The 27,882-nt window shown below is 29.8% G+C and overlaps 2 protein-coding genes and 1 long non-coding RNA gene across 9 annotated transcripts; 2 read left to right on the top strand and 1 right to left on the bottom strand.

Annotated features, from left to right (window-relative positions):
* The first annotated feature begins 332 nt into the window (after positions 1 to 332).
* On the top strand, positions 333 to 14,751 carry LOC119685554 (alpha-1,6-mannosyl-glycoprotein 2-beta-N-acetylglucosaminyltransferase). 7 transcript variants are annotated; one of them, XM_038099864.1, is made up of 12 exons: positions 333 to 445; positions 7,760 to 7,832; positions 7,900 to 8,031; positions 8,108 to 8,239; positions 8,307 to 8,491; positions 8,624 to 8,776; positions 8,885 to 8,973; positions 9,039 to 9,184; positions 9,256 to 9,416; positions 9,740 to 10,075; positions 12,663 to 12,877; positions 14,465 to 14,751. In XM_038099864.1, exons 2-12 carry the CDS (start codon positions 7,820 to 7,822, stop codon positions 14,685 to 14,687), a joined length of 1,785 nt encoding a protein of 594 aa, XP_037955792.1. In that variant the 5' UTR covers positions 333 to 445; positions 7,760 to 7,819; the 3' UTR covers positions 14,688 to 14,751. The 7 variants fall into 7 exon arrangements, with proteins under 7 accessions (XP_037955792.1, XP_037955795.1, XP_037955796.1 ...); XM_038099867.1 differs by having other exon boundaries at positions 333 to 466; XM_038099868.1 differs by lacking the exon at positions 333 to 445 and adding an exon at positions 1,957 to 3,151 and having other exon boundaries at positions 8,111 to 8,239.
* On the bottom strand, positions 481 to 1,005 carry LOC119685555. The gene is made up of 3 exons (XR_005252808.1): positions 742 to 1,005; positions 632 to 680; positions 481 to 554 (listed from the first exon to the last, which is right to left on the bottom strand). It is a non-coding gene; the product is annotated as an uncharacterized LOC119685555 (long non-coding RNA).
* A 5,415-nt stretch (positions 14,752 to 20,166) lies between the features above and the next one.
* On the top strand, positions 20,167 to 26,867 carry LOC119679631 (4-hydroxybutyrate coenzyme A transferase-like). Its single transcript, XM_038092092.1, has 6 exons — positions 20,167 to 20,363; positions 20,845 to 21,195; positions 25,237 to 25,629; positions 25,700 to 26,104; positions 26,159 to 26,425; positions 26,487 to 26,867. Exons 2-6 carry the CDS (start codon positions 21,039 to 21,041, stop codon positions 26,669 to 26,671), a joined length of 1,407 nt encoding a protein of 468 aa, XP_037948020.1. The 5' UTR covers positions 20,167 to 20,363; positions 20,845 to 21,038; the 3' UTR covers positions 26,672 to 26,867.
* Positions 26,868 to 27,882: the final 1,015 nt, after the last annotated feature.

The raw sequence follows: 27,882 nt of genomic DNA, 5'->3' as shown, positions 1-27,882 counted from the left end.
CATTTTTAACCAACTCACCGACCAGTTGTGATCCGCGGAACACCAGTTGAGAACCACTGATCTAAAGTGCTACTTGATATTACAATATTAATGTACAGTTTATGTATATATATAAGTTGAGTCTTACACCAGCACTTCATTTTATTTTCATTCAGTGATGGATAGATCTTTTTCGGCTTCAGTTACTAGTTTCAAGTTCCAAATTAAATTTGAATATTGCATGTAGCATTTATGGACAAGTACTTCAACATTTCTTTTCATTCTAAAATTTTTTGTTTTAAAATTATTTTTAGTTAAAAATTTACAATTTATGTTCAAAATAAATTATTTAATAAAAGTTCTGGAAATTTATAAGTTAATAGTTACGTCAACCTAATCAAAGGGTTTTTAATTTAAATCTGGAGATCGGTGAACCAGGAACCAGCTACTGCACCATCGGATAAAGGTGCTGTTGTAATGACATCATGTAATATAAAAACAGATCATATAATATAATTATAAATCAAGATTTTATAGTACACTCTCCGCATAATGAAACATGTAATGTCAATATTCTGCAAATCATTTGACAGGGATATAATATTAATGAAATAATATTTATAATTATAATGCAGTAATTTAGGTGACTCACCCAAGGAAGTCAATTTCAATTTCCCCTTAAAATAGCACATTTCCGAGGCCTTCATATGAAATTTAAAAACAGTAAGATAAGGTCCATGATTAAATCAAATATCTTATTACCATTGAACATTTACAATTTCTAATTCCACCATAATTTGTCTCTTTGCCAAACATATCGTAAGTAGCCGAATTTTAGTCTTCTAAAAGGCTAAGTTTCTTCAGTGTTTTTGAGTTATAACTTCTCAAACGTCTGATTTCAAAAATATTTTGATAGCGAATAAATGTTATAGGTGCTTTTGATTGATTCGTGCTCACGATAAGTTATTCCAGGTGCAACTGCGCCTGTGTTATACTTTGATTTCACTGTATCTTGTCAAGTAAATCTTGTTTTGTAGACATAATTATTAAAATTACAATCAAATTCATATATAAAATAAAGCATTAACTTTTTCTTAATATTAATTTTAATTATAAATTTTTTGAGTTATATAAAGTTTCTTTTAGGATCTGTCTTTATGAAGTTATTTTTAATTTCTGTTTTCGATATAGTCGGAACCTTTTAAAGTTGGACGCTATCTTTAACTTTAGTTGAAACGATATTAAAGTCTGCACTAAACTTCTTACAGGACACTGTAGACTCAATTACCACATGAAGAATATAGATGCAGTAGATTCCTGTCGAATCTACTAGATGTAATGGTTCCTGTCGACTCTATCATGAGGGGAGGAAACGTCAGAACATGTTCTATGCAACCACATAGCGGCGGCAAGAAGTAAACTTGTCTACGTTGGAAGCGTTATCTTAGTCCCAAATCAAATAGGTAAAATTAAGCCTAGAGAAATTACGAGATTTATAAATAGTCTAGAATTGTTTTAGTTGGGCCTAAAGTTACACAAATTTGTAAGGTCGAGGTGCATTCAAAGTCTATTATTTAATAATAATAGTTTGAATCTTGGCATGAATATGAATCACTTTTTCAGCGTTCTGCCGTTTGCCGCAAATTTTCTATGTTCGTTACATCTTCGAAAACAAATTCAACCTTAATGTTATCAAATCAAGATAAACCCCTATTTTTGATTTGAAATGAAATCATGCCTATATGATTATAACTTGGGTTATAATAATGAACATTCGTGCCAAGTCAATTTCAATCTCGTAAGCACTGTACGGATGAAACAAAAAGGAATTCATTATTAGACACATTTAGAATTTTGTTTTCTTATACCTTTTAAATAGTAAGAATAGTAATGTTTATTTCGTATTGTGCTTTTAAGTATTTCATTAATATTTATTTGGATTTTTATTCATATTAAAAGTTTTTTTCAGCAGTTTTATTCAAATACGACGGCATTATAGTCATCGTAACGGTTCTTTAGTAGCGACTCAAGAACAAAAAATTGCATTTTTCGCTAATATATTGTGTTGGTAATGCAGTGTTATCTGGCACAATAAAACGAGATACATATTTGGAATCTCTCCACATTTTGCAGTATACAGTCGAATCACATTGCACATTCATTCATTAAATACTCGAAACAGCAAAACAACCACCGCATATGGAAAGAAATATAAAAACAAATAATTTGCACCGCTCCAAAGAAAACTTGGTAAATGTCAGAAAAGTGAAACAGCCGAGGAGTAACTTGGTCTAAACAAAAGTGAGCGACAAAAACTGAGCAGTGCAACAACAACTCGTAAGAGGAAAGTATCTCAGAGATACAAATGAAAAATCTCATTATTGTGTGAAACAAAATTTAAATCTAACATTCAAAATAGTTCAGTTCAGTTGGAAAGCTGCTCTAAGCAATGCCTAACATCGAATATTAAAATGTAAGGCACGGTAATAAAATAAAATATACATATATGTATATAAAATAAAAATTGAATTTTAAGGAGGAGTATCTCAGAATCGTGAAAGAAACAGAAATCAAAACTTCAAAAACATATTTTTAAACTTCATTAAACGTGTGCAAATCAAAAACCCAAAAAGTATCTAGCAAATAAATGTGTGTCGAAACTGAGCAATGCTAATTTGGGTATTATTCGAAAACAGATACGAAAACAAAAGCATAATTAATTAATTCGGTAAACAAAAATTCGTTAAAAGTGATCAATAAATTAAAAAACATGTAATGATTTGTGGAAATAAATTGGTCAGCAGTTGCACAAAGTGAAGCAAAGTGAGGTGAAATATCATAAGCAAACTGCAGACGAAATCATAACTGATTCCCAAAGAGAAAAATATAAAATCGTTTTATGATAATTTTGGGCAGTTCAAATTATACGAATTAAATATGGAAACCATCAGAGGAAACGAAAACAACGACGAAGCAAGCAACAAACGCTGTTCAGGAAATCCTAACCTTTAAAAAAAAAAACTATAAAAAATAAATAAAATCGATTTTCACAGTTCAAACAAAAAACACAAACATTTTGTGGAAATTCGCCATGAAATTCTGAAAAGGATAACCTACAAATAGTGCAAAACGCTTTGTTCACAACTAGGGATGCATTTATCGATACGAAAAGGTAAAATATCTGATTCGAAGAGAAAAACAAAAAAAGAAAAATTCATTTGCAAATACAGATACAGCAACAAATACAAGATACAACAACAAAAACGAGCTGCACAGCTGCTGCCAACTAATCTGCAATAATATGCAGTATTTCCTTCTTTGTAAGCCACTCAACCACTCAACCTCTCAACCCCTCACCCATTCAACACTCGAATGGATAAATCCTTTCCGTATTAGTCCCACATTAATTACTTAATTTTACGGCCATTAGAAGAACAGATAGATAAACTAATTGAAATGCGGAAAGACTTACTCGTAGACAGATGGTCACCAACAGTTTAGTGACTAATTAAAAATCAATTGCAAAGTTCAAATTCAAAGGCAAATGGCAAATAGCAAATGCCAACCGCCAACAGCCAACAGCCAAACCTAACAACGCACTTCAGGTGCACATATTTACATATCCGCATAAAAATTTGTTTATTTACTCGCTGACTTTGCTTTGGACAGATATAGATACTTTTATGTTTATTTCGGTTTTGCTTCAAATTTATTGCATTTATTGCGTTTGCATTGTTGTTTGCAATGGTAAACTATTTTTCGTCTTCTTCTTCTTCGGTTTTGTTGGTTACACAATAAGTTGGTAGTAACTAAGCTGAGTGGACAATTTTGGTGTGGCTTTGTTATATATATCACACCTTAATATTTACGTACTTAAGCAAAAATCTACACGCAACAAAGTGCGGAAACATCTCATAGATACTCAAATGTACGTAGAATTGCGTTTCGAGCGGACAGCTAAATAGTCAGCAGACTATAGGTAAGCAGACTAAGCCGGTAGTGAGTGTCAAGTGACTAAGGAAATACTGAAAAAGAAATGCCACCGACTTACGGAAATATTTACATTTTGTAAAACAAACTCAATTTTTTTCCGTTCTCTATTTACTTTGAATGAATATAATTGTAGTTTTTTTAAATAAGCATTGCTTAACATAATGTCATAAGTCGTATTTGAATCCCATGATGTATTATGTCTAATGGCATTCTTTAACTAATAGGTTTCAGGGTGCTCTAGTTCGAGGTAATACAACAATAAAAATCAAATCAAACCACTTACTAGAAATGTTGGCGAGATTATTCATATGCCAAATAATATTCATTCGAATACATAAAAAACATTTGGAGTCAGCAGTAGGTTCCAATATATCAAAATTATTTATGTTTCTCTTTGTTACTCATAGCTAGTACAACTTGGTCTCGGTCAGAGGTTTCTTAACAGTTGTTCTATATAATAACACAGTTAATGGCATTGATTTCGTAATTTCATTTGCTTATGATTCTTAAATTTGCTTCTACTGTGTCAAGCCATTGATTCCACGGTTTAATTCTAGCTCTGAATCTATCTCTTTTGTTTTAATGATCTGTTTTAATACACTGTTATCTGGATTTTGAATAACGTTATTAAATATATGGGCAATAAAGCTACTCACTGACGTTGCATGGAAGTGTTAATAAATTTCGCTTCATTGCATGCAAGAAGAACCGAGTGAATGATATATAGATATTTTCATACAAGTTGGCCTCTCTTAAAAAAGAAAAGGTTAATCTGTTGCAAACAGGTCACTGTAACCTTGATAGTGCAGTATATATGAAGGTACTTCCACGGAATTTTAATAAATTTTTTTAAATAAGTGCACTATAGGTATATGCAAAATTAACAAATTGTTGAAATAATCACATAATCCAAACTTAATTTGTATATTATTAATATACTCACTCATTTAGTAAAAATATTGTTATTCTTTGCATAATAAAAACACTGTAGTTGTTTGGGTTTTGGTTTTATTTATTAAAATATCAATCCAAACTTATAAATGTATCTGTAGTCAGATCTATATACTTGTCCCAAATATATCTCACAAAAAGTAATACTGTAGAGCAGGCCTGTCCAAAGTACGGCCCGCGGACAACATGTGGCCCGCGGCTAATGTTTATGCGGCCAGCGATATGTTTTTAATCTACTATAATTATGCAAATTTTCTTTTGGTGTACTGGTAAAACGACGTCATTTTAACATTATAACCGTATATATAATGTTATAATGTATTTATAATAAAAACTATGAACGTATGTATTTGTTTCTGCGGCCCTCCAATCTGTACAGTAATTTGTATTGGCCTGCGATCGTATTTAGTCTGGACAGCCCTGCTGTAGAGCATAGGCAAATATCTCCTATATTGTGTATTTGCATAACAAAAAGGTATAAAGAAATATTCAGTGGAAGAATTACTAAATGAAGAAATAAGGTTATGTAACTTATGTAGGTCATTATTTCTTAAATCAGGTGTTATTGAATAACCTAACTATAAATTTATTGGTGTTTATTTTCAAACACCTTTAGTAGGAGCAAATTCTAATAATAAAACGTGAAAAAGATTTTGTTGTGGTGCTTTAGGTCGGCAGGTACGTGTGACCGTCGACATTCTTTATTTGGAAACTGATGGTATTGGCCCGTTGTGATATTAAATAATTACAGTAGGCTCTCTATATACATTGGCGGTAACCACATTGGCAACATAATAAAATAAAAATGTGCCAGGTCAATTAGAAAATAGGTATAACATTGAATCATAAATAAATGAGAAAAATCTTGTGACAAGTCGGATGCCACTTCTGTTCAGCATTTGTAGCTCCCTCGTTTTGGCTTTTGATCGATTCGATATGGTTTATTTAGCTTGTCTGCAGCCAATTGTATTATCCCAATCAGTGTGAGTCATTAATTTTAAGTTTGAAAAAGTCCATAAAGGACCGCAGAATGGTTGTGGCCTAATATAATATAAGGCCACATCTTAAGGTCATCTGCTTTTTCGTTTCTCTCTAATCCGTTGTGCCCTGGGACTCATATTAAGTGAACCCTGTTCCTTCCAGCAAGATCTTTGAGAAGTAGAATTTATTTAAAATATATATGTATGTATTTATTTTAAATATTTCTTGCTAAGCATTCCAAAGACTGTGGCAAGTTAAAATACCCGCACTATAGAGATGTACAATATAGTGCGAGTATAGCACAATATACAAGTATGTGTAATTGACTTTAAATAAAATTCTCCTTCAAGAAACTTAAATCTATTCTAATTTGTAGATTCTCACATCTTCTTATATCTGCTCTTCTGTAGTGTGTAATTTAAAAATATTCTTAATTCACTACTGCAATCTTTGCTATTTGCTTCATGATGTTCACATAAGTCCGGTGTACAGAAGAAATAGAGTAACCGCAAAATACTTGTACTAGGCAGTTGGTTCACGTACTTGCGCTCATAAACATCCTCATAATGACAAATGCATTAATGATTTGATAGCGTTTGAGATAATGATGAAGATAATATAGATCATTCTATTGTCAATTGCGCGTCGAACAAATTTAGTATTAAAAATTTTTATTTTGTTGGTAATTAGTTTTGTTAACACTTGGAGAACTGTAACCACGTAAGTAAATAGATACACAAGTGTTAATTTTATTAAATCACAATATTTGTAGAAAACTTTTCATACTAAAAAATATGGATTCATATCAGCAAAGTCTGTAATATGAGAAACGAAAACCATTATTATTCATTATAGACCGATTTTTCTAAGTAATTTATTCAGTTTTTAATGGACTCTGTTTTGAAGTCGTAAACGATAAGTAAATAAGGGGAGTCAAAATTATTGATATAAGTTTGTTTTTTAGGTTGCGATACAACTGATTTTTGTATTTAGTTAATTTTTTTTTAGGTTTTTACGGTCACGTTTAGTAGATAAAGTTTTTTGAAATACTCTCTTACAAAGCGTATATACACAGACTTAAATTTATTTATTTATTGCTTTATTTTTATAATATTTAATTATTATAAATTATAATTTTTTTCAAGTTTTAAGATGACAAATCATGGTATACACTTGCAATCGATTAGAGTATTTTAATTTTTTATTACTGGTATCAGTCTGTTTATTTGACTACTGCTTCGCAAGATACATTTTAAATATTGGATAACAACTTCTTGATAACGAATATTGAATTATATTCTTTAACTCTTACATAAACTATGGGATTTTAGAGCCCTTTTAAAAATTTAAGGCATATTTAAATGTTTGTTTAAATTTTAAGAAGTATCAAAATTGCTAATTTTGATCGTATTTTAAAAACAAAACGATATTCTTCATATGGCTTACGTACATGTCTATTAAGTATATTGTTATCAAAACTGCTACTATATGAACCCGATAGTTTCTAACCGCTATCAGACCTTGGTGAATTATTTTGCCACTTTATGATATCATAAAATAAATTTAGGAACTGATCATTCAGTCGTATTCAGCATCATATTATATAATATATTGTCCTAAACTTAAATAAGTAAAGTTTCTTTGTTGCAGTCATTAATAGCTATTCTCTGCTTACTACTGACAATATTTTATAGATTTATAGATAGATTTCTTGTTAATCTCCCCCATTCAGGCTCCAATATATGTAAATGTGTGCCCCAATTACTTTTGTTGAGTTCAAATTAAGAACTGTACTAGTTGTATGTATACTGAAGATACATATTGTATTCCCCTTTTATATATCTCATATTTACAGATATGAATGCTATCGGCATTTTCAGAATGCTATCGACAACGAATTAGCCAATAGACTGCAATGAGTATGAGAGGTAAGTTTTCTTCAGCTTTATCCGCAACTATATATAATATCTCAGTAATTAAATAAATACTCTACAGGTCGTAGAATACCAATACCGTTACCCAACACAGGCACAATGCATCGGAAACGCAATACGTATTACATGCGTGGTATTATACTCCTAGCACTCGGTATATTTCTGCTGCTACAGCTACATGTATTTAACTACGGTACCTTTAAATCAAATCAGATTTAACATTACTTACTAATTGATTAATGATTACTTGCAATTCATATCATTTACAGCAGATGTACGCACTCCCATATGGACCGAACCAACAACGAATGACTCAGTCGATGCTATACTTTCTATGGTGCCATCGGTGTTACACAAATTCTTAACACCAAAGACAAGAAATCAAACATTGACCACTAGTTGTAAGTAGATTTGTGTAAGAAGTATTTGACAGATATAAATATATTTATATAAATAATTTGATTACAGCGGCATTACATAATAGCACAACTGGTGGAACTACAAACGGTAGTGGGAGCTACTCGGACAGCTATCATGCACCCAATTTAACTGAAATTAAACGTCAAATTGCACGCCATAATGAGATGCAGTTTGTTTTAAATGAGGAAGCTTTTGGACCCTTACAAAATGATTCTGTGATAATTGTAATACAGGTGAGTGTAGAATTTATAAAGTGGAAGGCATCTATAGAAGTACAAAAAAGGTAAAATTTTGTAACACAAGATAATCACAGTTTCTCAGCATCAGTATGTAAAGCATTTCTCATATATATTATTATGCTTTAGGTACATACACGTATTACATACCTACGCCATTTAATTGTAAGCCTAGCACAGGCTAGAGATATCTCGAAAACTTTACTAATATTTTCGCATGACTACTATGACGAGGATATAAACGATTTGGTACAAACTATTGACTTTTGTAAAGTTTTGCAGGTGAATATGTGTGATTATAAAATAAAAGAATTAATTTAATGAAATAATATTAATGTAAATTAATTCAATTCTATACTCAATTACATATAAAATTAATTGTGTAAACAGATATTCTACCCGCACTCTATACAAACCCATCCACACGAATTTCCAGGCACAGACCCTGAAGACTGCCCCAGCAGCATGAAAAAGGAACAGTGAGTTGTGATCACAGTTAAACTTAAATGCATTTTAACATTTTTTGTAAATTTTCATTTTCAAGAGCGCTAATAAAACGTTGTAAAAATGCATTATCACCTGATTTATATGGACACTACAGAGAAGCCAAGCTAACACAAATTAAACATCACTGGTGGTGGAAAGCGAACCGTGTATTCAACCAGTTAGAAGTGACACGTTATCACACTGGTATGTAGTACGATAGAAATCTACATACAAAAGAGCATATCTCCAATAATAATATTTCACAAAAAAAATAGGTTTGGTGCTTTTCCTTGAAGAGGATCACTATGTAGCCGAAGACTTTCTATATTTATTGGAAATGATGCAGAAACGCACAACCGACATGTGCCCTCAATGCAATATACTATCCTTAGGCACGTATTTGAAGACCTTTAACTATTACACATATAATAGTAAGGTGAGTGTTGTTTATGATCGTTTGTTTGTTATGATCCACTAAGGACATCTACTGCTACTGTGACTAATATTTTATCAGTTAAAAAATTAGGCACACAATTTTAAAGAACCGCACAAAATATTTGAAAATTAATTTACGCAAATTTTCTGTGTTGTGTTCATGAATAAAAATTAACAAACTCACATTGTTGACTATTAGAAGTAACAGAAATATATGGATACATGTGTAACACATTGAATGTAATATGTTACTTTTATCTTTTTTCATGGTCTCATATATGCTTTCATGTATACTTGTTTTGTATTAATGAAACCGTCGCACAGACTAACAAGAAATCATTTAGCAATCAATTCGCTTCCTCGCTGATCTCTCCAAATAATTTGTTAGGATATCAAAAGAGTAAAAATTCACAGCAAAAATCATCAAAATCACAAAAAGTGTCATCATCATCGTCCTATTCATCAGCTGCGAATAGTTACAATAAATTGCATAAAAGCAACACGGTCAACACGCCCAAAGCGAGGGCTGTTGTCGGTGATACAAACACCAATGCACACCATTCCATCACTACCACAACCACAGTCACAACAGAAAAAAATGGCGCACAACAAACGTGGAGCTATCATGTACTACCATCTCTGTACTCTTTCTATCAGAAGGTACTTACATACTTACAAGTATTACTGCGTTTTGCTCTATGCTGTTGTTTTTCTCGTTGTGGCACTGTCGATATTGCCATTTTTTTATAAATTAAATATATATTATTGTTTATTTTTTGTATGCATTTATTATCCTTCTCTGTACTTAGTTTTTTTTTCATATTTTTAAATTTCTAACCGAAATCGGAAATTTATTGGTTGCCAAAATCAAACCAAATTGCACAATAAATAATGATTGAAAATAATTTGTCATATTTGATATTGATTCCTAATAATTATAAACTAAAGAAAATAATTTTTGTTTGTTCTGCATGTTTAAATGTTAACTATTTGTGCATGGCATTACGTATACTAAATACATTTCGATACATGACTTCTAGGGATAATTTTAAATTGATAGATATTTATTAGCCTTACTTTCTAATAATCCTAATCCTAAGTGACTAATGCAAAACCTATTCTATTATATCATGAATATATAAGAAAATAGAAGATTTAGTATCCTTAATAGTTAATCAATTAAGTATTTAATTAAGATAATAATACAAATTCTAATATTTTTTCAGTCTAAGTATTATATATTTTGATTAGGCTTGAGTTTTGTAATCTTAATCTTATAAATCTAAGAAAGAAAATATTGAATTTATTTATGAATATGCCGATATTTGATAATATATTTAACTAAAGTAAAACCTTTGTTCGTATTTCTATTATATTTATATTATATTATATTATATTATATTATATTATATTATATTATATTATATTATATTATATTATATTATATATATTATATATATTATATTTTATATTATATATTACATTATATATATTATATATTACATATTACATTATATATATTATATATTACATATTACATTATATATATTATATATTACATATTACATTATATATATTATATTATACATATTATATATTTTATTATACATATTATATTATAGATATTATATATTATATTATAGATATTATATATTATATTATACATATTACATATTTTACTATACATATTACATGTTTTATAATACATATTACATATTTTATTATACATATTATATATTATATTATATATATTAGTTTTATTTATATTACATATATATTATATTATTATATTATATTATATTATATTATATTATATTATATTATATTATATTATATTTTATTAATTATATGTATTATTTTTAACCTTTTAATGGTAAAATGTTTCGATCGTCATAAAATTGTAGCAACTGTGCCTGGACACATTATATTTTTTTAAGGATTAATTTCGATGGATGATAACAGCCAAATGCAACAGTAGTGACTAACGTTAAAAACAATAATTATTGCTAGAATAGCGCTATATACATGAATAGCACTCATTGTTCAATTTTATATATATGTATGTGATAATATTAAATCAGATTAAGAAATTAAGAAATAGAAATTTCTATTTGTAATCGTTGTTTATTAAGTATGATTTCATAAATATTGTATATGAAACTTAAATTTATTTCAGTTTTCATCAATTGAATGTTACATGTTTAATTTGTTATTAATTTTATTGGCAGAGGTGTGTGCATTTCATAAGTTAAATTATATAAAAAATATTTCTATGTTTACTGTCAACTTTTGTTTGTTTTTATGTAATACTATGTGTTTTAGTTAAGTTTGCTATATGAAATTGAAAAAGCGTGTAAAATGTTAAATTATTGTTCATAATTTAGGTTGTTTACCGCATGTCAAAAATACCAAAGAAAACGAACGCGAACAAATTTCGAGAGGTACTCAATTGTTTTTTTATCTGATTTTAGTACGTCAATTTACAAAGAAATTAGATGAATTACCCCGATAGCTCCCAAGTAGACAAATAATGCCGTCGTTTGTGTTCTGCGTTATCAGGCAAAGTTCCTGATGCTTGTTGTTAGAATTATTGTTATAGCTGTAGTTGTAGTGATTATGTACATAAGGAGTACTTAGCGTAGGCGTAGTCGCGTGTATTTATGAATTAAGGAAGTGAATTACATATTTTCATTTTTGTGTTTTTTTTATTGTCATATCTACAATAAATAAATCGTTTGGCACATTTGCAATATCCGTCGTAGTTTGCTTTTTTCCTCTAATTTTCTCCACAAATAAAATAGTTTTAATTAAGAACTTATACGCGTTTCTGTTGTCCTCAGAAACCTACTGGATGATATATACGTATAATATTTGTTTTAAAGTATTTGAACACAAGTCACAAAAAAGAATTCTTAATGTGTATTCTTGTACCCTTTGACCTATAAACAGAAAATCAATTTAATTACTTACGCAAACTAATTCGGGTGCATGCGGCCTTGTTTTCTATTTTTTTTTTTTATTAATTTGACTTGTATTTATTTTTATAGTTTATAGTTCGAAATTCATCCAACAATATTTATGTTTATTTACCTATACGCACATCAATGCATGGATTTATTTAAATCTTAACGAGCTTTTTAACTTTTATTCATTGTAGATAATTTTATTTGTAGCTACGTAAAAACTTTCAAAGACAAAAAATAATTTATAAATAATTATATTCTTATTCTGATATCAAAACAATCAGGTTGAGATAATGCCCTGGATAAGCAATAAACATAATATGGGCTTTGCATTTAACCGCAGCACCTGGACCAATATTCGAAGGTGCGCAAAGCTCTTCTGCTCTTTCGATGATTACAATTGGGACTGGTCTTTGCAGCATGTGTCGCAGCAGTGTTTACAAAAGAAACTGCACGCTATGATCGTGAAGGGACCAAGAGTCTTCCATATTGGTGAATGGTAAGATTGAAAACTAAATTATCATTAAAAGAGTTAAAACGGTTTTCGTTTTTGTATTAAGTTGGTTTTTGCAACAATATTATCATGAAAAATAAATTATTTTATTATACATATATTGGTAAGCTTTATTCTGTAAAATTAAATGCATTTAAACTTTGTATTCGCGTGAAGCATGCTTATAACTTTTCAAAAGCCATAATATCGTTTTTGCTTTCTTTTTCTGGCACTAATCGCGACGAATAAACCCATGCAATGTTACCGATGTCCGTTAAAGGTGTAGGTAACTGTGATAGTGCCAGTCCAAACTTAAGTGAATTATTAATGTTGATTAGAACAAGTTTATCGCTATAGTAATATTAGCATATGCTCTATCTGCCATCCTTTTTGAAGCTGTTAATCACATCAAAATGTGTCATTCGTGTCATGCATTTTTGACATGTCTAACATACATGTATCGAATGTTCCAAAATTTGCTTTATTTGAGATATATTTGTAAGATAAAAATTATGTTGATTGAATAATATCGATTATTTTATTACATCATAATATGATGTAATACACTAGGTTAGGTTGTGTAAACAAGAAGAAGAAATGAGGGTGTTAGCTTCTATGGTGGAATGTCCTAAATTATTCAGAACTGAGTATTTGACAGAAAGTGTTAATAGTCCCATTTTCTACTTCCTTCATGAAACTTTAGAAGTTTCAATTTCAAAGGATGTCGGAGATTTCTCTCCACAAGTTTTGTCATTTAGATTCTGGATATGTTCAGAAAGATATCAGTTCTTTTTTGGTCATGTACTTTAGCTGTTTAAGTATGTTATTTTTTAAAGGTTTCCGCGGGCTAATATTTATGTTCTGTTAATTATACAAAATGAAATGAAATTTATTTTTGAGCCCTCTTAAATGAGATAACCTTTAATTCTTCCACCAAGGACGCCTCTAATTTTTGTTTAGTTATTCTATCCAAAAATACAATATCTTTTATTTTCGGTGTCTAGAGACCCCACTCCATAAAGTTTGGCTAAAATATGAGTTGAGTTTTTCTATGCTTGACTAATTTAAATTGAATAAAATGACAGAGTAAACCAAGTATTGCAGCTATGCTATTCGAGAAAATTATTCTGCGCTGATTCTACACGTTGACTTCTAAAATTAGTTTCTTTGATAGCAAAGTCATCGATTTGAAAGACATTGAATGTGCTCACAAGAAAAGGGAATCTTAATCTGTTTTTTGAACTAGATAAATTCTTTTGCCCTTTTAACAATCCATCTTTGTACCATTCGTCTATATGTAATCACATTTATTTATTATTTAATTATTTATTATTTATTTAACATAAATCCTTTTTTTTAGCCGTAGGTGATTAGCCATAGGTGTACGGAAGGACTTTTCCAAAACTCTGTTTCAACTAGATATATGTTTTACATTAAATACTTTAAATACTAGATAACAATTAATTACTTATTCGTGTTCATGATAAATTTTACATATAATATATTTGTTCATATCTTTTAATTCATGTCTCAACTAATGCCAGATAATGATATTTTAAGAAATTTAAAAAAAATTATTTTATAACCTTGCAGCGGTGTTCATCACAAAAAGAAAAATTGTGAAGCGAATCAAGTGATCTCCAAAGTACAACAAGTTCTGCGTATTGCTCGCAAGTCAGGACAAATGTTTCCACGTTCTCTGACATTAACTGTTGCCAGTCTGGTTAAGAAAACTAAGCTGCGCAAAGGGAATGGCGGTTGGGGTGATAAAAGAGATCATGAACTTTGCTTGAATATGTCGCTACCAACGAGGTGAATTTCTAAAACCAAAAAATATATGAAATAAGTAAAAAGTCAAAAAATTATTTAATAAAAAAGTAAAGGAAATTTTAGCTAATATTTATAAATTTAGTACGTAATATCGGTTAAATAATTTAATAAATTTTTGTTGAAATTAATTTAAGCACAAATAAAGTAAAAACACATTTTAAGATATAGGCTTTTTGACAATTGTCCAGATTTTACAAAAGTTTTCTATCGAAAATATTGGATGTAATTTGCATACGATGTGATAACAGTTCAATCAATCAGCTTAGATAGTTAGATAGAACTTCTCATGCAGGACAGGCTGACTTAGGTCCTAAAACGTGTCCGTTATGACACTACAGAATCATCTTACAGTGAAAACAATTTGCAGATTGGAAATTTTTGCGTAAAATTTTGGCTTTGACTAATCTTAAGTAGAAATGAATCTCTTCTTTTTTTAAGGTGATAAATATGATAATATATGAAAAATATGATATTATTACAAAAAAATTAATACTAGAAGACAACACTATGAGTTGATTAAAACCAAAAAGTTATAAATTTATTAAAGAAAACAAAAATTAAATTTATAGATTGATTAAGCGCCAACTCTTGCTTAATTCGTAAAATCCATCATTTATTAACCTATTTTTCAATCTTTACAATTCTTAGTAAATTTTCTTACAAAAAAAATTAAACCAAAATATTTTACAATAATTTATAAAGCAAAAACAAAAGCAAAAATATTATATTGTATTGAAAATGCAATTAGTGTAAAATTTAATGAAAATATTATTGAAATACCAAAACTATAATAAATCATTATTCTAGTCATAATATCGCGATAAAATCACAACATGAAATAGATTTAATTAACTTCAACGAGAAAGAAAACTTCATTAGCATTATTTATAGAAAAATAGAAGAGAAAAGAACAGGGCTCCATGCTCTCCATGGAACGGAGCACTGCAAATATAGTGGAGCTTTTGTGCTAACAACTAACTTTAATGAATAGACTATACTAGATGCTCCTGTACCAGTATTCTCTTCCTGTCTCTGATAAAACCCAAACAGTCATAAAAAATTCCACTAGAAGTCACATTTCATTCAGGCAAAGACAACATTCAACTCCTGCACCTGAGACAGATACACTTGCTTGAAGTGTTGGCACAGTTGATCTTAACCCATCAATGATCTGCTAGCAACATCAATTCTGTCTTATTGAAAAACTATGTCTATTTAAATCATCAGAAAAATATATTTATGTTCCGACAGAGCAACCACTGCAAGATATCTGTAATGAACTTCTAATTATTATTAACATAATATTTTTCATATAAACGTATTAAATAATAAATTTCATTAAACCAAAATAAGAAAAAATTATAGTATAACTAGAATATTTACTATATTTTTGAAAAATTATAAAATATCATAGTTCGAACATTGAGTTCCGTCCAATAATAAACGTTAATGAACAATTTTTAATTGAATTTGATTGCTACATTTTAATGTGTTAACTCATTTGATGAAAAAATAATTTTGATCATTTAGAACATATCTCCCTTCAAAATTGAAACCTAAATAAAACAAATTAATGATTTTTTTATTAATTATTACATATTACATATATTCTCGCTATAAGACAAAAGTGTATAAACCTTTTTTGTTAAATGGTTTCTGAATAACTTCTTTAGTTCCTGAAATATGGATGACATATAACATATAGCTACAAGTTTCTGCATTTGCTTTTTTTCATATTTAAGAAAATCGTAGAAGACTCTATAAAGCATAGCCTTTGGTGCCAACTACAGACGTATATAACTTCAATATTCCCTTCCCGTTCCTCCTTTAGCATTGAAAAAAAACAGCTGAAGATCTCTACTGAACTTTACTGTTTTGGTATAAAGATAAAATAGATTAAGATAACAATAATAAGTAGTTAAAGGAAAGGAAGATTTGGTTAATTTTAAACAAAATTTTAAAATTAAAAATGTCAAGTAAATCGGCAACATTGTTTGTTCTGAAAAAATCTTAACAGATATCAGAAAATATTATTTAATTTCCTTTATTCTAAAAACAAAACATGTAGTATATATTGTTGAAAACATTTATTATTTGAAAATATTTTTTTTAGTTACAAACTAGTCACAAACTTGTTAGTAAAAATAAATAAATAAATAGTGTTAATTAACAAAAAATGTCGCATAAAATTTAATTATTTATATTTAATTGTACGTGTGAGAAAACACGAATAAAACTAAATATATATTTGAAGTGTAATAAATTTCGCTGTAAAATACCAACTAGTAATTTTATAAATTATTATATATAGAAAATATTTGTTATTTTTATTGTTATTTAATCATTTAGTGAAATAAATTAAACCACAAGTACTGCTTTTTATTATAAAATACCTTATAAATAATATTAAAATATTAAGTATTTAAAAATATATAATAAAAATAAAAAGGAAAAAATTCTTTGTTTTTTATTTTGAAACAATTATAATATATTTATTTGAAAACAGTTTTTAAAAAATCCGGAAGAGGTAAATCAGGAGTGAATACAAAAAAATCAAAAAGTCAAATAATTTGTTAGCTTGTGGGGTTCCTATATTCGTGATTAAATAAAGAAGTGCTTCATCAAATTAAAGAGCCAAGACTTGAAATAGTCAATGAAGAAACGTTTGTGCAGAATATTGATTGAGTCTCATATCTGCGAGATAGAGACAAATAGTCACTATAGAGAGTATTCATCATGTCACTGCACTCTAGCAAAAGAATTAAGGGTAGTGCTAGGAGGATGCTGACCATTGGCCATGCACCAAAAGTTAACACAGTCGTGAAGAATATTCCTCTTATTACAAATTTTGCCCATAGTTTTAGATATCAAACATGACACAATTACCAGCAAGTTGCAAGATGCTGGCGAGAAAGTGAGAATATCAAACAAATAAATGTCAAATAAAACGGGATCTAAGACAGAATCCTGTGAAATGCTTGCAACGATGAAGCAGGTGGGAAATAGCTTCGACTCTGACGCGGACATGGAAATTTCTATTCTTCATAAAACGGTATAATATTATACTGTCTTGCACATATATCATTCACTCTCAATCAAATCTGAATTGAAAAAGCCGACACAAACAGCTGTACTATTTTGTTGGAACTATTTTGTCTTCCATCGAAATTGGATCAAAAAATAAATACGGCCCTATTTTTAAGTAGATCTTCGATGCTTAAGCTCGAGTTTTGTCGCTGAATAAATGTAGTAATGTACATAATATAACTAAACAGTCCACAACATTTGGTGGCAACGCAGATTTCTTGCCCATTTTAGCCTTAGAAGATGATGGCACTACTTATCTTTTTGTAGTAAAAAGTGAAAGTGTAAAGAAAGTATAAAGAAAGTGACAGAAAATTACAGAGACTTGTCAATGTTTCTTTTTAATACAAAAAAGACAAAACTATGATTTCAAAAATTATTTCATTTCTTAAAAAAAAAAACAAATATTGCATTTCACATTTTTTTGCTATTTCAACATAAAGTAATATTAATAATTATAATAATTCTTCTTGATTCTTGATTCTTCTTCTTCTTGAGTTAGTACTATTACGCACTTTTACTCTATAATGGCTGGGGGGCTTATCTCTACCCCACACTAGGCTTTAACTAGGCTAAAAAAAAAAATCATACAATTTATTTGTCTTTTAATTGATGACGGACCTTAAATCAGCATATCTTCCTGAGAGTCCAGAAGTGGACTTAAAGATTGTTAGGGCGGGGTTAATTAGCGTATCAACTTTAGTGAATAATTTTAGAGCTCTGTCTCTGATATATTTTTTCACTGAGTCAATCCTAAGATCTCTATGTATGTCTGTTGATCTAATATACCATGGAATCTTAAACAGTTTTCTTAAAGCCAGGTTTTGAGCTATCTGCAATTGCTTTAAGGTAGTATTTGAGGCTTTGCTATATGTAACACATCCGTACAGTAGGGCAGGTCTAATTACTTGCGTATAAAGTAACTTTCTGTTTTTAAAGTTGAAGTGATAATTATTAAATAGCGGCTTTAATAAATGTAGAATCTTAGAGCAGCTATTCCGTTTGTATTTCAAATGTTTAAGCCAATTGAACCGTTTGTCAAAAGTGACCCCCAGATATTTTATGTTATCCTTCCGGCCTTTCTTGCAGGAAGCTACCAATGATCAAACCACTAGGGATCCCAAAACGGACCAATTTGACTATTAAACCATCATGCCAGACCTTGTCATAAGCTTTGGCTATGTCAAATATAATCATCCCGGTTGACTCCCGTTTTGTTAGAGCGGTTTGTATCAGCTGCGCTGTTCTGGCTAGTTGTAGTTCCGTGGAGAGATTATCCCTAAACCCGAATTGCTCGTCAGGAAGTAAATTTAGAGCATTCACCGCTGTTTTAAGCCTAGTCAGGATTACTCGTTCTGCCAATTTCCCCATAGTTGAGAGCAGACTGATAGGACGCCAGTTCTGCGGAAATGAAGGATTCTTATCCGGTTTAGGAAACACTATGACTGAGCCCATCTTCCAGGCCTTTGGAAATTCGCCAAGCCTAAGCATGCAATTGATGATATAACGATGCATTGGATTGCGTCTTCTGGAAGATTACGTAGGCATTTGTTACTGATATTATCATATCCGGGTGCCGATCTGGCCTTTAGACTAGAAATAATACAGTTAATCTCATCTCTGGAACACTGTGAGATGCTTTCATCTGACATCAGGTTCCTAAGATTAGCAGCCTCTTCAGCAATATTTGCTTCTTCCAGGGAATTATAGTCACTATCAGTATTGGGCTGAAATTGCAACTCCAAAGAATCTGCAAAGGCCTCAGCTCTGGCTATGTCTGAAAAAGCCATGCCGGTAACAACATAAATAGGCGGCACTACCGGTTTACGTTTAAGCCTAAAATACTTGTTCAAAGCCCAGAAGGTTTTATTACCTGTATCAATTCCTGAAAGAAATTCGCACCATTTATCATTATTATGTTTGCCAATTTTTTTCCTGATTACGTTAGAGAGACGATTGGCTTCTCTTCTTCTCATATGATCTCCAGTTATTCGAGCAAATTTTCGAATCGCATTCCTTTGTCTAATGATTTGTTTGATGTAATGCGGCAGATAGAAGTAGCTACTTGGTTTTCTGGTCCTGGTGATGGAGCTATTATCCAAAGCCTCCTTAATCTTGAGAGTGAGTTTTTGGATACAGTCATCAAGATCCTCAGAAGTTACTAGCCAACTGTTTATATTTGAAATATCAACCTGATTCTTAAATGAGCCCCAGTCATTATTATTATTTCAACACAAAATAATATATGTTAAGTTTTAAAAGAAAAATATTAAACAATTAAAGCAAGCAACGATATTCTAAAAAAATGTATTAAATTATTTTAGAATGTAGAAAAAATTATTACAGCAATCAACATTTTTCAATGTTAAATTTTATTAAAGTAGATATTATTTCGAAATAAACTTCAGATTTTATAAAGAAGAAATTTGACAATTAAAGTTAGAATTTCGCAGTTTCTCGAAGAAATTTTCTTAAATAATACGACGCTGTCAACATTCGAAAATTGTTTAAAAAAATTAAAAGTGTGGCTTCCGAGCAAGTTAAAAATCAATTCGAAATTTAACTTCCTGGATGAAAGGTATTGAAGCAATAAAAAAATTTTCTATTCTAAAATACAAACAACTTTTTATGTAAATGTGAATTATGAAGCTTTCAAAATAAAAGTAACGGCCAAAACGTAAATGTGATTGAAAGATACAACCCAGTACGACGTAACGCGACAACGTTAATTTAAAAAGCTTTTCTATAAAACATTGCAGTCCAATAAGCTTTCGCAAATAGGTTAGCGCGCTGATTTTGCAGTTGTAGATAATATTAATCAGAGTTAAAAAAAAATTTAAAACTATTGAAATAAATTTACATTTATAAACATAAAATAATTATAAACTGTTTTAGCTACGTGAATTCATCTTTGACTGCATAATAAGAAATGTTTTCGAATTCGTGTTGTTTATAAAAAGCTTAGTGCTGGCAACGTTGGCTTTATTATCGCGAAAGCTTCATATTAGATTTTTTTTAATTTGTTCTCTCATTTAATACGTTTAGTTGTCTTCTTACAGTGGTGGAGCGACGTGGTGGTGTTCGCTGGGAGTATTGGGCATTTACAAACGCTGACAAATATCAGAAAGTGTATATTTGGAAATAAAAGACAAGACTAATTAAGCCCAATTGTGCACCGTGATAATTTGAAAACGGTTTCCATAGTATATTTACCAGAAAAGCAGTTGTGAACGCATCTTCATCGGAACCAATTATGGCAGTAGTACTACGCAGCAGTAGAAAATGGTTCAGTCCGACGTTAAATAATCTTTCTAATAACTATTTTACCTATTCTAATGAGCTGGCTCATCCAATACAACGTGAAACACCAATTGTTTGTCCTGATGAAGCGGTTAGCGTTATAAAATCAGGTAAGAAAAACAGCATGTAATAGTGATTCCCTTTCATAAAAAAAGTATTGAATTTTTTTTTAATTTTTTTTGAATGCTTGTTATGTAATTAATGCAAATATCTGAAGCGCACGTAAACGCTTCATTACGGAAAATGATAACGTGGCAGGGAAATAAAAACTATCAGTTCTAATAGGTCATTAATTTGTAAGCTTTGTTGAATATAATAATTTCTTTCGATTGTTTTGTGCTAATTTACGAAAATTCAAAGTTAAGACATACAATTTTACTTTAATTCGCAAATAACTCATACTCATATCTAATTGAAAAAATTGCATGACAAAGATGAAATCAAAACATATTTACTTTTCTCTGCAGGCAGTGTCGATTACACACATGTTTTACATGGTTTCATGGCCGCAGAGCAACGCTCACTGCAAGCCATTCAGCCGGCACAGTAGAATGAATTGGCTAACTCGCCACATAAAATAAATCAGCTAACGAGCTACTCTATATTCTTTCGTTTACTTGATTCTAATCATATATTGTAAATATAAAATTGAAACTTTAACCATATCTTAAATTTACACTTTAATACACTTTAAAAAAAATTCTAAAAACTCCTGAATTATTACATAATAGTGCATTTGTAACTGACGATGAATGTGTCACGGATTAAATGTGTAATTCAAAATATTATATTATCCGATCGTTAAAGTCAAATCAATTTTCTTCTTCTTCTTATTTGGCACTACAGTCCAGTGTAAACCTTTGCCTCCTTTACAACCTGCTTCCATCAACTTCAATCTTGTGCAATTGTTTTCCAATTCAGAACTCCGACCTTTCCGGCGTTCTCGTACACGTTTTTCTTCCATCTCAGCTTCGGCCTGTCTCTATGGCTTGTTGTCATCGGACCTTGTTAAAGCAGTCTTTGTGCTTTAACAAATCTTACTATATTTTCATTTTTAGGCAGGTTTGCAATTTCCAAATTAATTTTCATCTGACAAAATTACATAACTTTGCTAATATAGCTGACACTACTGGTAAAAAATTAATTTTAAAATTAAAAGTTATTCATCGTCCTTAAAACAGTAAAAAAGGATTTATGTAATTGATTTTGATAACAAAAAAAAATTTTTTTCCCACTGCCTCAAAAAAAAAATTGTTCTTTGATAAGATAAACAGATTCTCGTGCCCTCTGTTCATATCACATTATGCCCAATACTCGTACTTTTTTAAATACAAAACAATTTGTGAATTCATTCGAGCGGGGAGTAGCAACAAAACTAGAGAAGCTTTATTTTGATACGATTCTTAATGATAAACCCGTATTTAATTTGTGTCAAATTGATTGAATGAAATGAGTAAATAAATAAGTTAGCAGTAGCTATAAATGAATGTGTCTATGTCTGTATTGCGACTATATTAATATCTAAATAAATAATATTTATTTAATAAATTGTTTTCTCATGATTTTTGACAAGTTCAATGCAACTTCATTATAATGTGCGCTTTATAGTCGGTGTTTTGCATGTGGTCTTCAAGAATTTTTCATTATTTCTCTACTTACTTCGCTTTATTTCGCATCGACGCTAGACAAGTTAAAATATCAAAACAAAAATCTAAAAATCTGCATTAAGCTAAAAATAATTCATTTTTCGTAATATCTTGATAGCAATTTAGTTTGCTATTTTTGAACGGAAAAGTGACTACGTCAAATCCACACGCGTAAAGAATTTTATCTTCTAACTTATAATTTCTCCACTATTTTTATTGAGAGCTCTGCTTTTGCTCTACATGCGCTCAGTTTTTAATTTTTGGTGTGATTTTGGCTTCTCATAATAAATGTAATTGAATGATACCATACAAACTATACAATGAATGAATAAATCTGTATTTTATTCAACATTTTCTCAAACACTTAAAATTTGTGTACAATTTAATTTAAATAAAAATTAATGATATCAAAAATCATTCTATCTACTACTAGTATTACCCGACACTTTCACTATCATCGTGAGTCTGAAAGTTATTATAATATCTATGTACATACCATACAAGTATTCTCAATAAAAAGTCTAAAGTCCAATTATAAAGACAAATCTTTCTAAATAATCATTAAAATTGAAAATATGTACCAATGAGTATGCAGCAGATTTAATACTCGCATATGACCTTTTTCAGTTTTTTTATGCGCTACATTCAGTACACACCACTTTCTCATAATACTAAACTACTAAACTAAACTATATTTTATGTCCTATAATACTGTTTAATATGTATATATAGTGTATATATACCATACAGTATATAGTGTATATATAGCATATAGTATATATAATTCTGCTGCAATGTCAAAGCAGAATTCTCATTTGTTGTAACCTGAGCTTGGAAAATTGTTGTCGCAATGTGGCAAATTAGAAATTGGGGTTTTGGTTTAATATAGAATATATTATACATATCTGAAAAATATGTATACATAAAGATAAATATTGAGAAATATCGTTGGCAATGCGACTTTTTCATACTATATGATTAAGTAATAACACCCAAACGATAGATACTAATTTGGTAACACTCAGAACAGCTGTATGTTCTGCGAAAATATTCAAATAAATAATTTCTTTTGTTCTTCAGAAATAATTACTCATTTCATTTCTAGTTTTAAATGAAATAATTTATTATAGGCTGCAAAAAGTGTGTTTTATTTTTACAGCGAATTGCTTAATAGTTTTTGGTAAAATTAGTTCATCCCATTAAGAATTATTAAGATATCAGTTAATTAACCATTTGATCTCGTCAACGTATTACAAAATTTTATTTTATTGATACTTTCTACTGTGTGTCAATAATATGTTTTAAAATGACGTCGAACACATTTCTCTGCAATCTTTAATAATAGTAGGTTTTGCATAAACACATCCTAAAACCTGATTATGGATGTTGGTAATGATAATAGTTTATGGATTATGGTAACGCCTTTATGCACTGCGACCAGCAGTGATCTATTATGTAGCCCTTTGTATTTAGACATTATGTATCTAGAAAACCGAATCAGTTCTTTCGGATGGAGTTTTTGAAGACCTTCATTCTCTAGTTGATATGTACCTAAAATTTTTAAAAATCAAAATTGAATAATTATGCTTAAGAATTGTATGTTATGTTATCGTATGCTTAAGAAAATATTGAAAATTTTAAGAAAAATGTATAAACAAGATTATATATTAACATATATCGCTCTCATATTACGAAAAAATTCGGTCAAACTGAATGTAGCGCCTTAAATTTATAATGTAAATACAATAGTTATTCCAATTGTACAATAAATTAGTATTTTATATTATATTTCAATAACAAATGTAACAAGAGATAAAAGCCTTCCAAGAGTAGTTTACATGTTAATTAGGATCTTGAGAAACCACAATGATATTAATAATATCTTCACCTTGTTAGAACACTTTTAATATTAATAGATATATCTAAAAATCTTTTGATATTGAGGACTGTCTAACGTTAACCGTCGTTTAGCAATTCTAATCAGCATCCATTGAGTCAAAAGATATTTAATTTAATTATATTTGCACTAATGTGTGAATGTAAACAAATAATATTCAATACATATATATACAAACTCGTATTTATATAAACTTTATTAATTAAAAAAGTTGTCAGAATTGTTTTTACAGTTTTAGTAGAAACAATAATTGCTTATCAGTGCATTGCTGCTGAAAAGAGGGGCAAAGAATTTCATTGAAATGATATACTTGAAATCGAAGTACATACGTTACATGTCGCTAATAAATTTGTATATTTATATATATTTATATAAAATTCCATTCTGAATTTAAATAAAACTTAAAGGAATAATGTTTAAAATTTAATTTAATATTATAGGATCATTCTAAGATATAACAATTTTACTAATCATCTACGCAAACCAGAGTAAGATATATAAAAAAAAATGTATTTTGTGTATTCTCTCTCTCTCTCTCTCTAAATGAATGGCTTTTAAATTTATTTAATATATTCACATTAACCGCATAAAAACTTTTATTCTTACAGGTGATACCGTATTTTGCTCCGGTGCAGCAGCCACACCTATTGATCTTCTCAATGCTATGACAAAACATGGAAAAGACAATTGTCTGGAAAATGTAACTGTTTGTCATATGCATACCGAGGGTCCCGCAACGTATTGCCAACCCGAATATTCAGATATCTTTCGCTCTAGTTCATTCTTTATGGGTGGTAATGTACGTAAAGCTGTGGCGGAGGGACGTGGCGATAATATGTCCATATTCTTACATGAAATTCCAAAATTATTTTTTAAAAAAATTATTAAACCTGACGTCTCGTTAGTCCATGTTTCACCACCAGATGAGCACGGATACTGCAGTTTAGGTACGAGTGTAGATTGTGTGCGCGCTGGTTTAATGCACTCTAAAGTAATTATAGGTAAAAATTAATTGTTTAACTAGTCTAAGAGTTTAATTTTATTAAATTACCTTTAATTTTTTGATGATAGCGCAAATGAACAAGCAAATGCCGCGCACATTTGGAGGTGCCCTTATTCACTCCTCCCATTTTGATGCTGCCGTAGAGGTTGACACTCCTCTACCACAACACGGTGGAAAGGGCCCTAGTGATGTTGAAACAAAAATTGGTAAACTGATTGCTGAAAATTTAGTCAAAGACGGTGCCACATTGCAAATGGGAATTGGTAGTATTCCTGACGCAGTGCTTAATGCACTGCATAATCACAAAGACTTAGGCATACATTCTGAAATGTTCGCAAATGGTGTCGTCGATTTAGTAAAGAAAGGATGTGTAACTAACAGCAAAAAAAAAATGCATCAAGGACGGATTGTGGGCTCGTTTTTGATTGGCAATCAAGCATTATATGATTTTGTGAACAACAATCCATTTATTGGTTAGTAAAATAAAATATTGTTATTAAGTTTAAAAAAACTTTTATCTCATTTAGAAATGCATGTAATTGACTATGTTAACGACACCAGCATAGTTAAGCAGCAACCCCGTATGACAGCGATCAATTCATGTATTGAAGTCGATTTGACGGGTCAAGTATGCTCAGATTCAATTGGCACACGTTTCTATTCTGGCTTTGGTGGACAGGTAGATTTTATACGTGGTGCTGCAGAAGGCTTTGATGGCGAAGGTGTGCCAATCATCGCTATGCCATCAGCAACTAACAAAGGACAAAGCAAAATATCACCTGTATTAAAACCAGGTAATTCAAAATATGTTCAATGTTTTTTATCCGTTAAATATGTAAATTATTCGTTATTCAGGTGCCGGTGTTGTCACTTCACGTGCTCACGTACACTACGTAGTTACTGAATATGGCATTGCGTCTCTATTTGGTAAAAATATGCGTCAACGTGCCTGTGAACTTATTAAAATTGCACATCCTGACCATCGTCAGGCCCTCGAAAAAGCTGCATTTGAACGTCTTAAAGTAATGCCATCTAAATAAACCAAATATAAATGAAATTTAAACAATTTAAGCTTAAGAAAAATTTTGAATAAAATTGTACATTTTTATAATTTCGATTAAATTTCATGATTCCGAAACTATACTCAACACTTAGCGAATGAAAAAAAAGGAAATATTTCGTAATGAATAAATACGTAGTGTTCTATTATATTTTATAAATAAATAATATAAACAAATTTTGAATAAAACCGATATAATTAAACTTATTTTTAATTTTAACTATATAACAGTAGTTGTTAGCATTATTTCTAGTGTTTCCAATTTGTTAAATAAAAGTTAATTGGACTTTTTTTAAGAGATACATTAACAAAACGCAACAAAATCTATTGTATGTTAATAGATTAATAATTAAAAAATGTAGACTAATAGATAATTAGTATATATAGTATATTAATAAAGTTGGAATCCATTTTCAATAATATCCGAAATATCAAAAAAACTATTCACACATTAATTTTATTAATAATATTAGTTAAAATTAAAAAAACATAAACATAAACACTATAAGTTAAGAATGGACTTCATATTGAACTATTACTCTACCTACTGCAATAGACTCCAAACCTGAGTCTCAACACTTCCCTATTAGGGACTGGTATTATAATAATATTGTAACTAACGTAGTTTGAAAGCTATTTTGATTCAAAGTTCATTTATTCTGTCATATCACTTAAATACTCTAATAAACAACAAAGTCCCAATTCTTCAATTATATGTGAGCCTTGAGAAATATACACCTGAATTCAATCAACCGATAGATATTCACGTTTTATGTTTGGAAAAAGCAAAATTTGCAGTTTTACTATACACAGGGTCACATGGATAGATGATATACCTATAAACAAATTAAAACTATTTAAATTCGACAAAAGAAATATATTCTTATAATTAGTAATTGGTAATCTAGATAAGGACTGTCCCAAGCAAAAGTCGCGGCTAATATTTGTGCAGCTTGCGAAATGTTTCTAATCTATCACAATTACACACATTTTTCTTTGGTATATTTTGGTAAAATTAGATTATTTTATTTTGATGGTAACCAAAAAAATTAATTTATAAATATAACATTTTTCCCAAAAAAAATCATGAACGTATGTATTTGTTTCTGCGGCCCTCCAATTTATACAGTGATTTGTAGGGACTCGCGATCGGATCTGATCTGGTCAGCTCTGTTCTACATCAAAGAGCTA

The sequence above is a fragment of the Teleopsis dalmanni genome, chromosome 2 (assembly GCF_002237135.1).
Source record: "Teleopsis dalmanni isolate 2A chromosome 2, ASM223713v2, whole genome shotgun sequence".
Taxonomy (NCBI): domain Eukaryota; kingdom Metazoa; phylum Arthropoda; class Insecta; order Diptera; family Diopsidae; genus Teleopsis; species Teleopsis dalmanni.
Note: the sequence above shows the minus strand (reverse complement) of the source record. Positions and strands in the feature narration are given on the sequence as shown.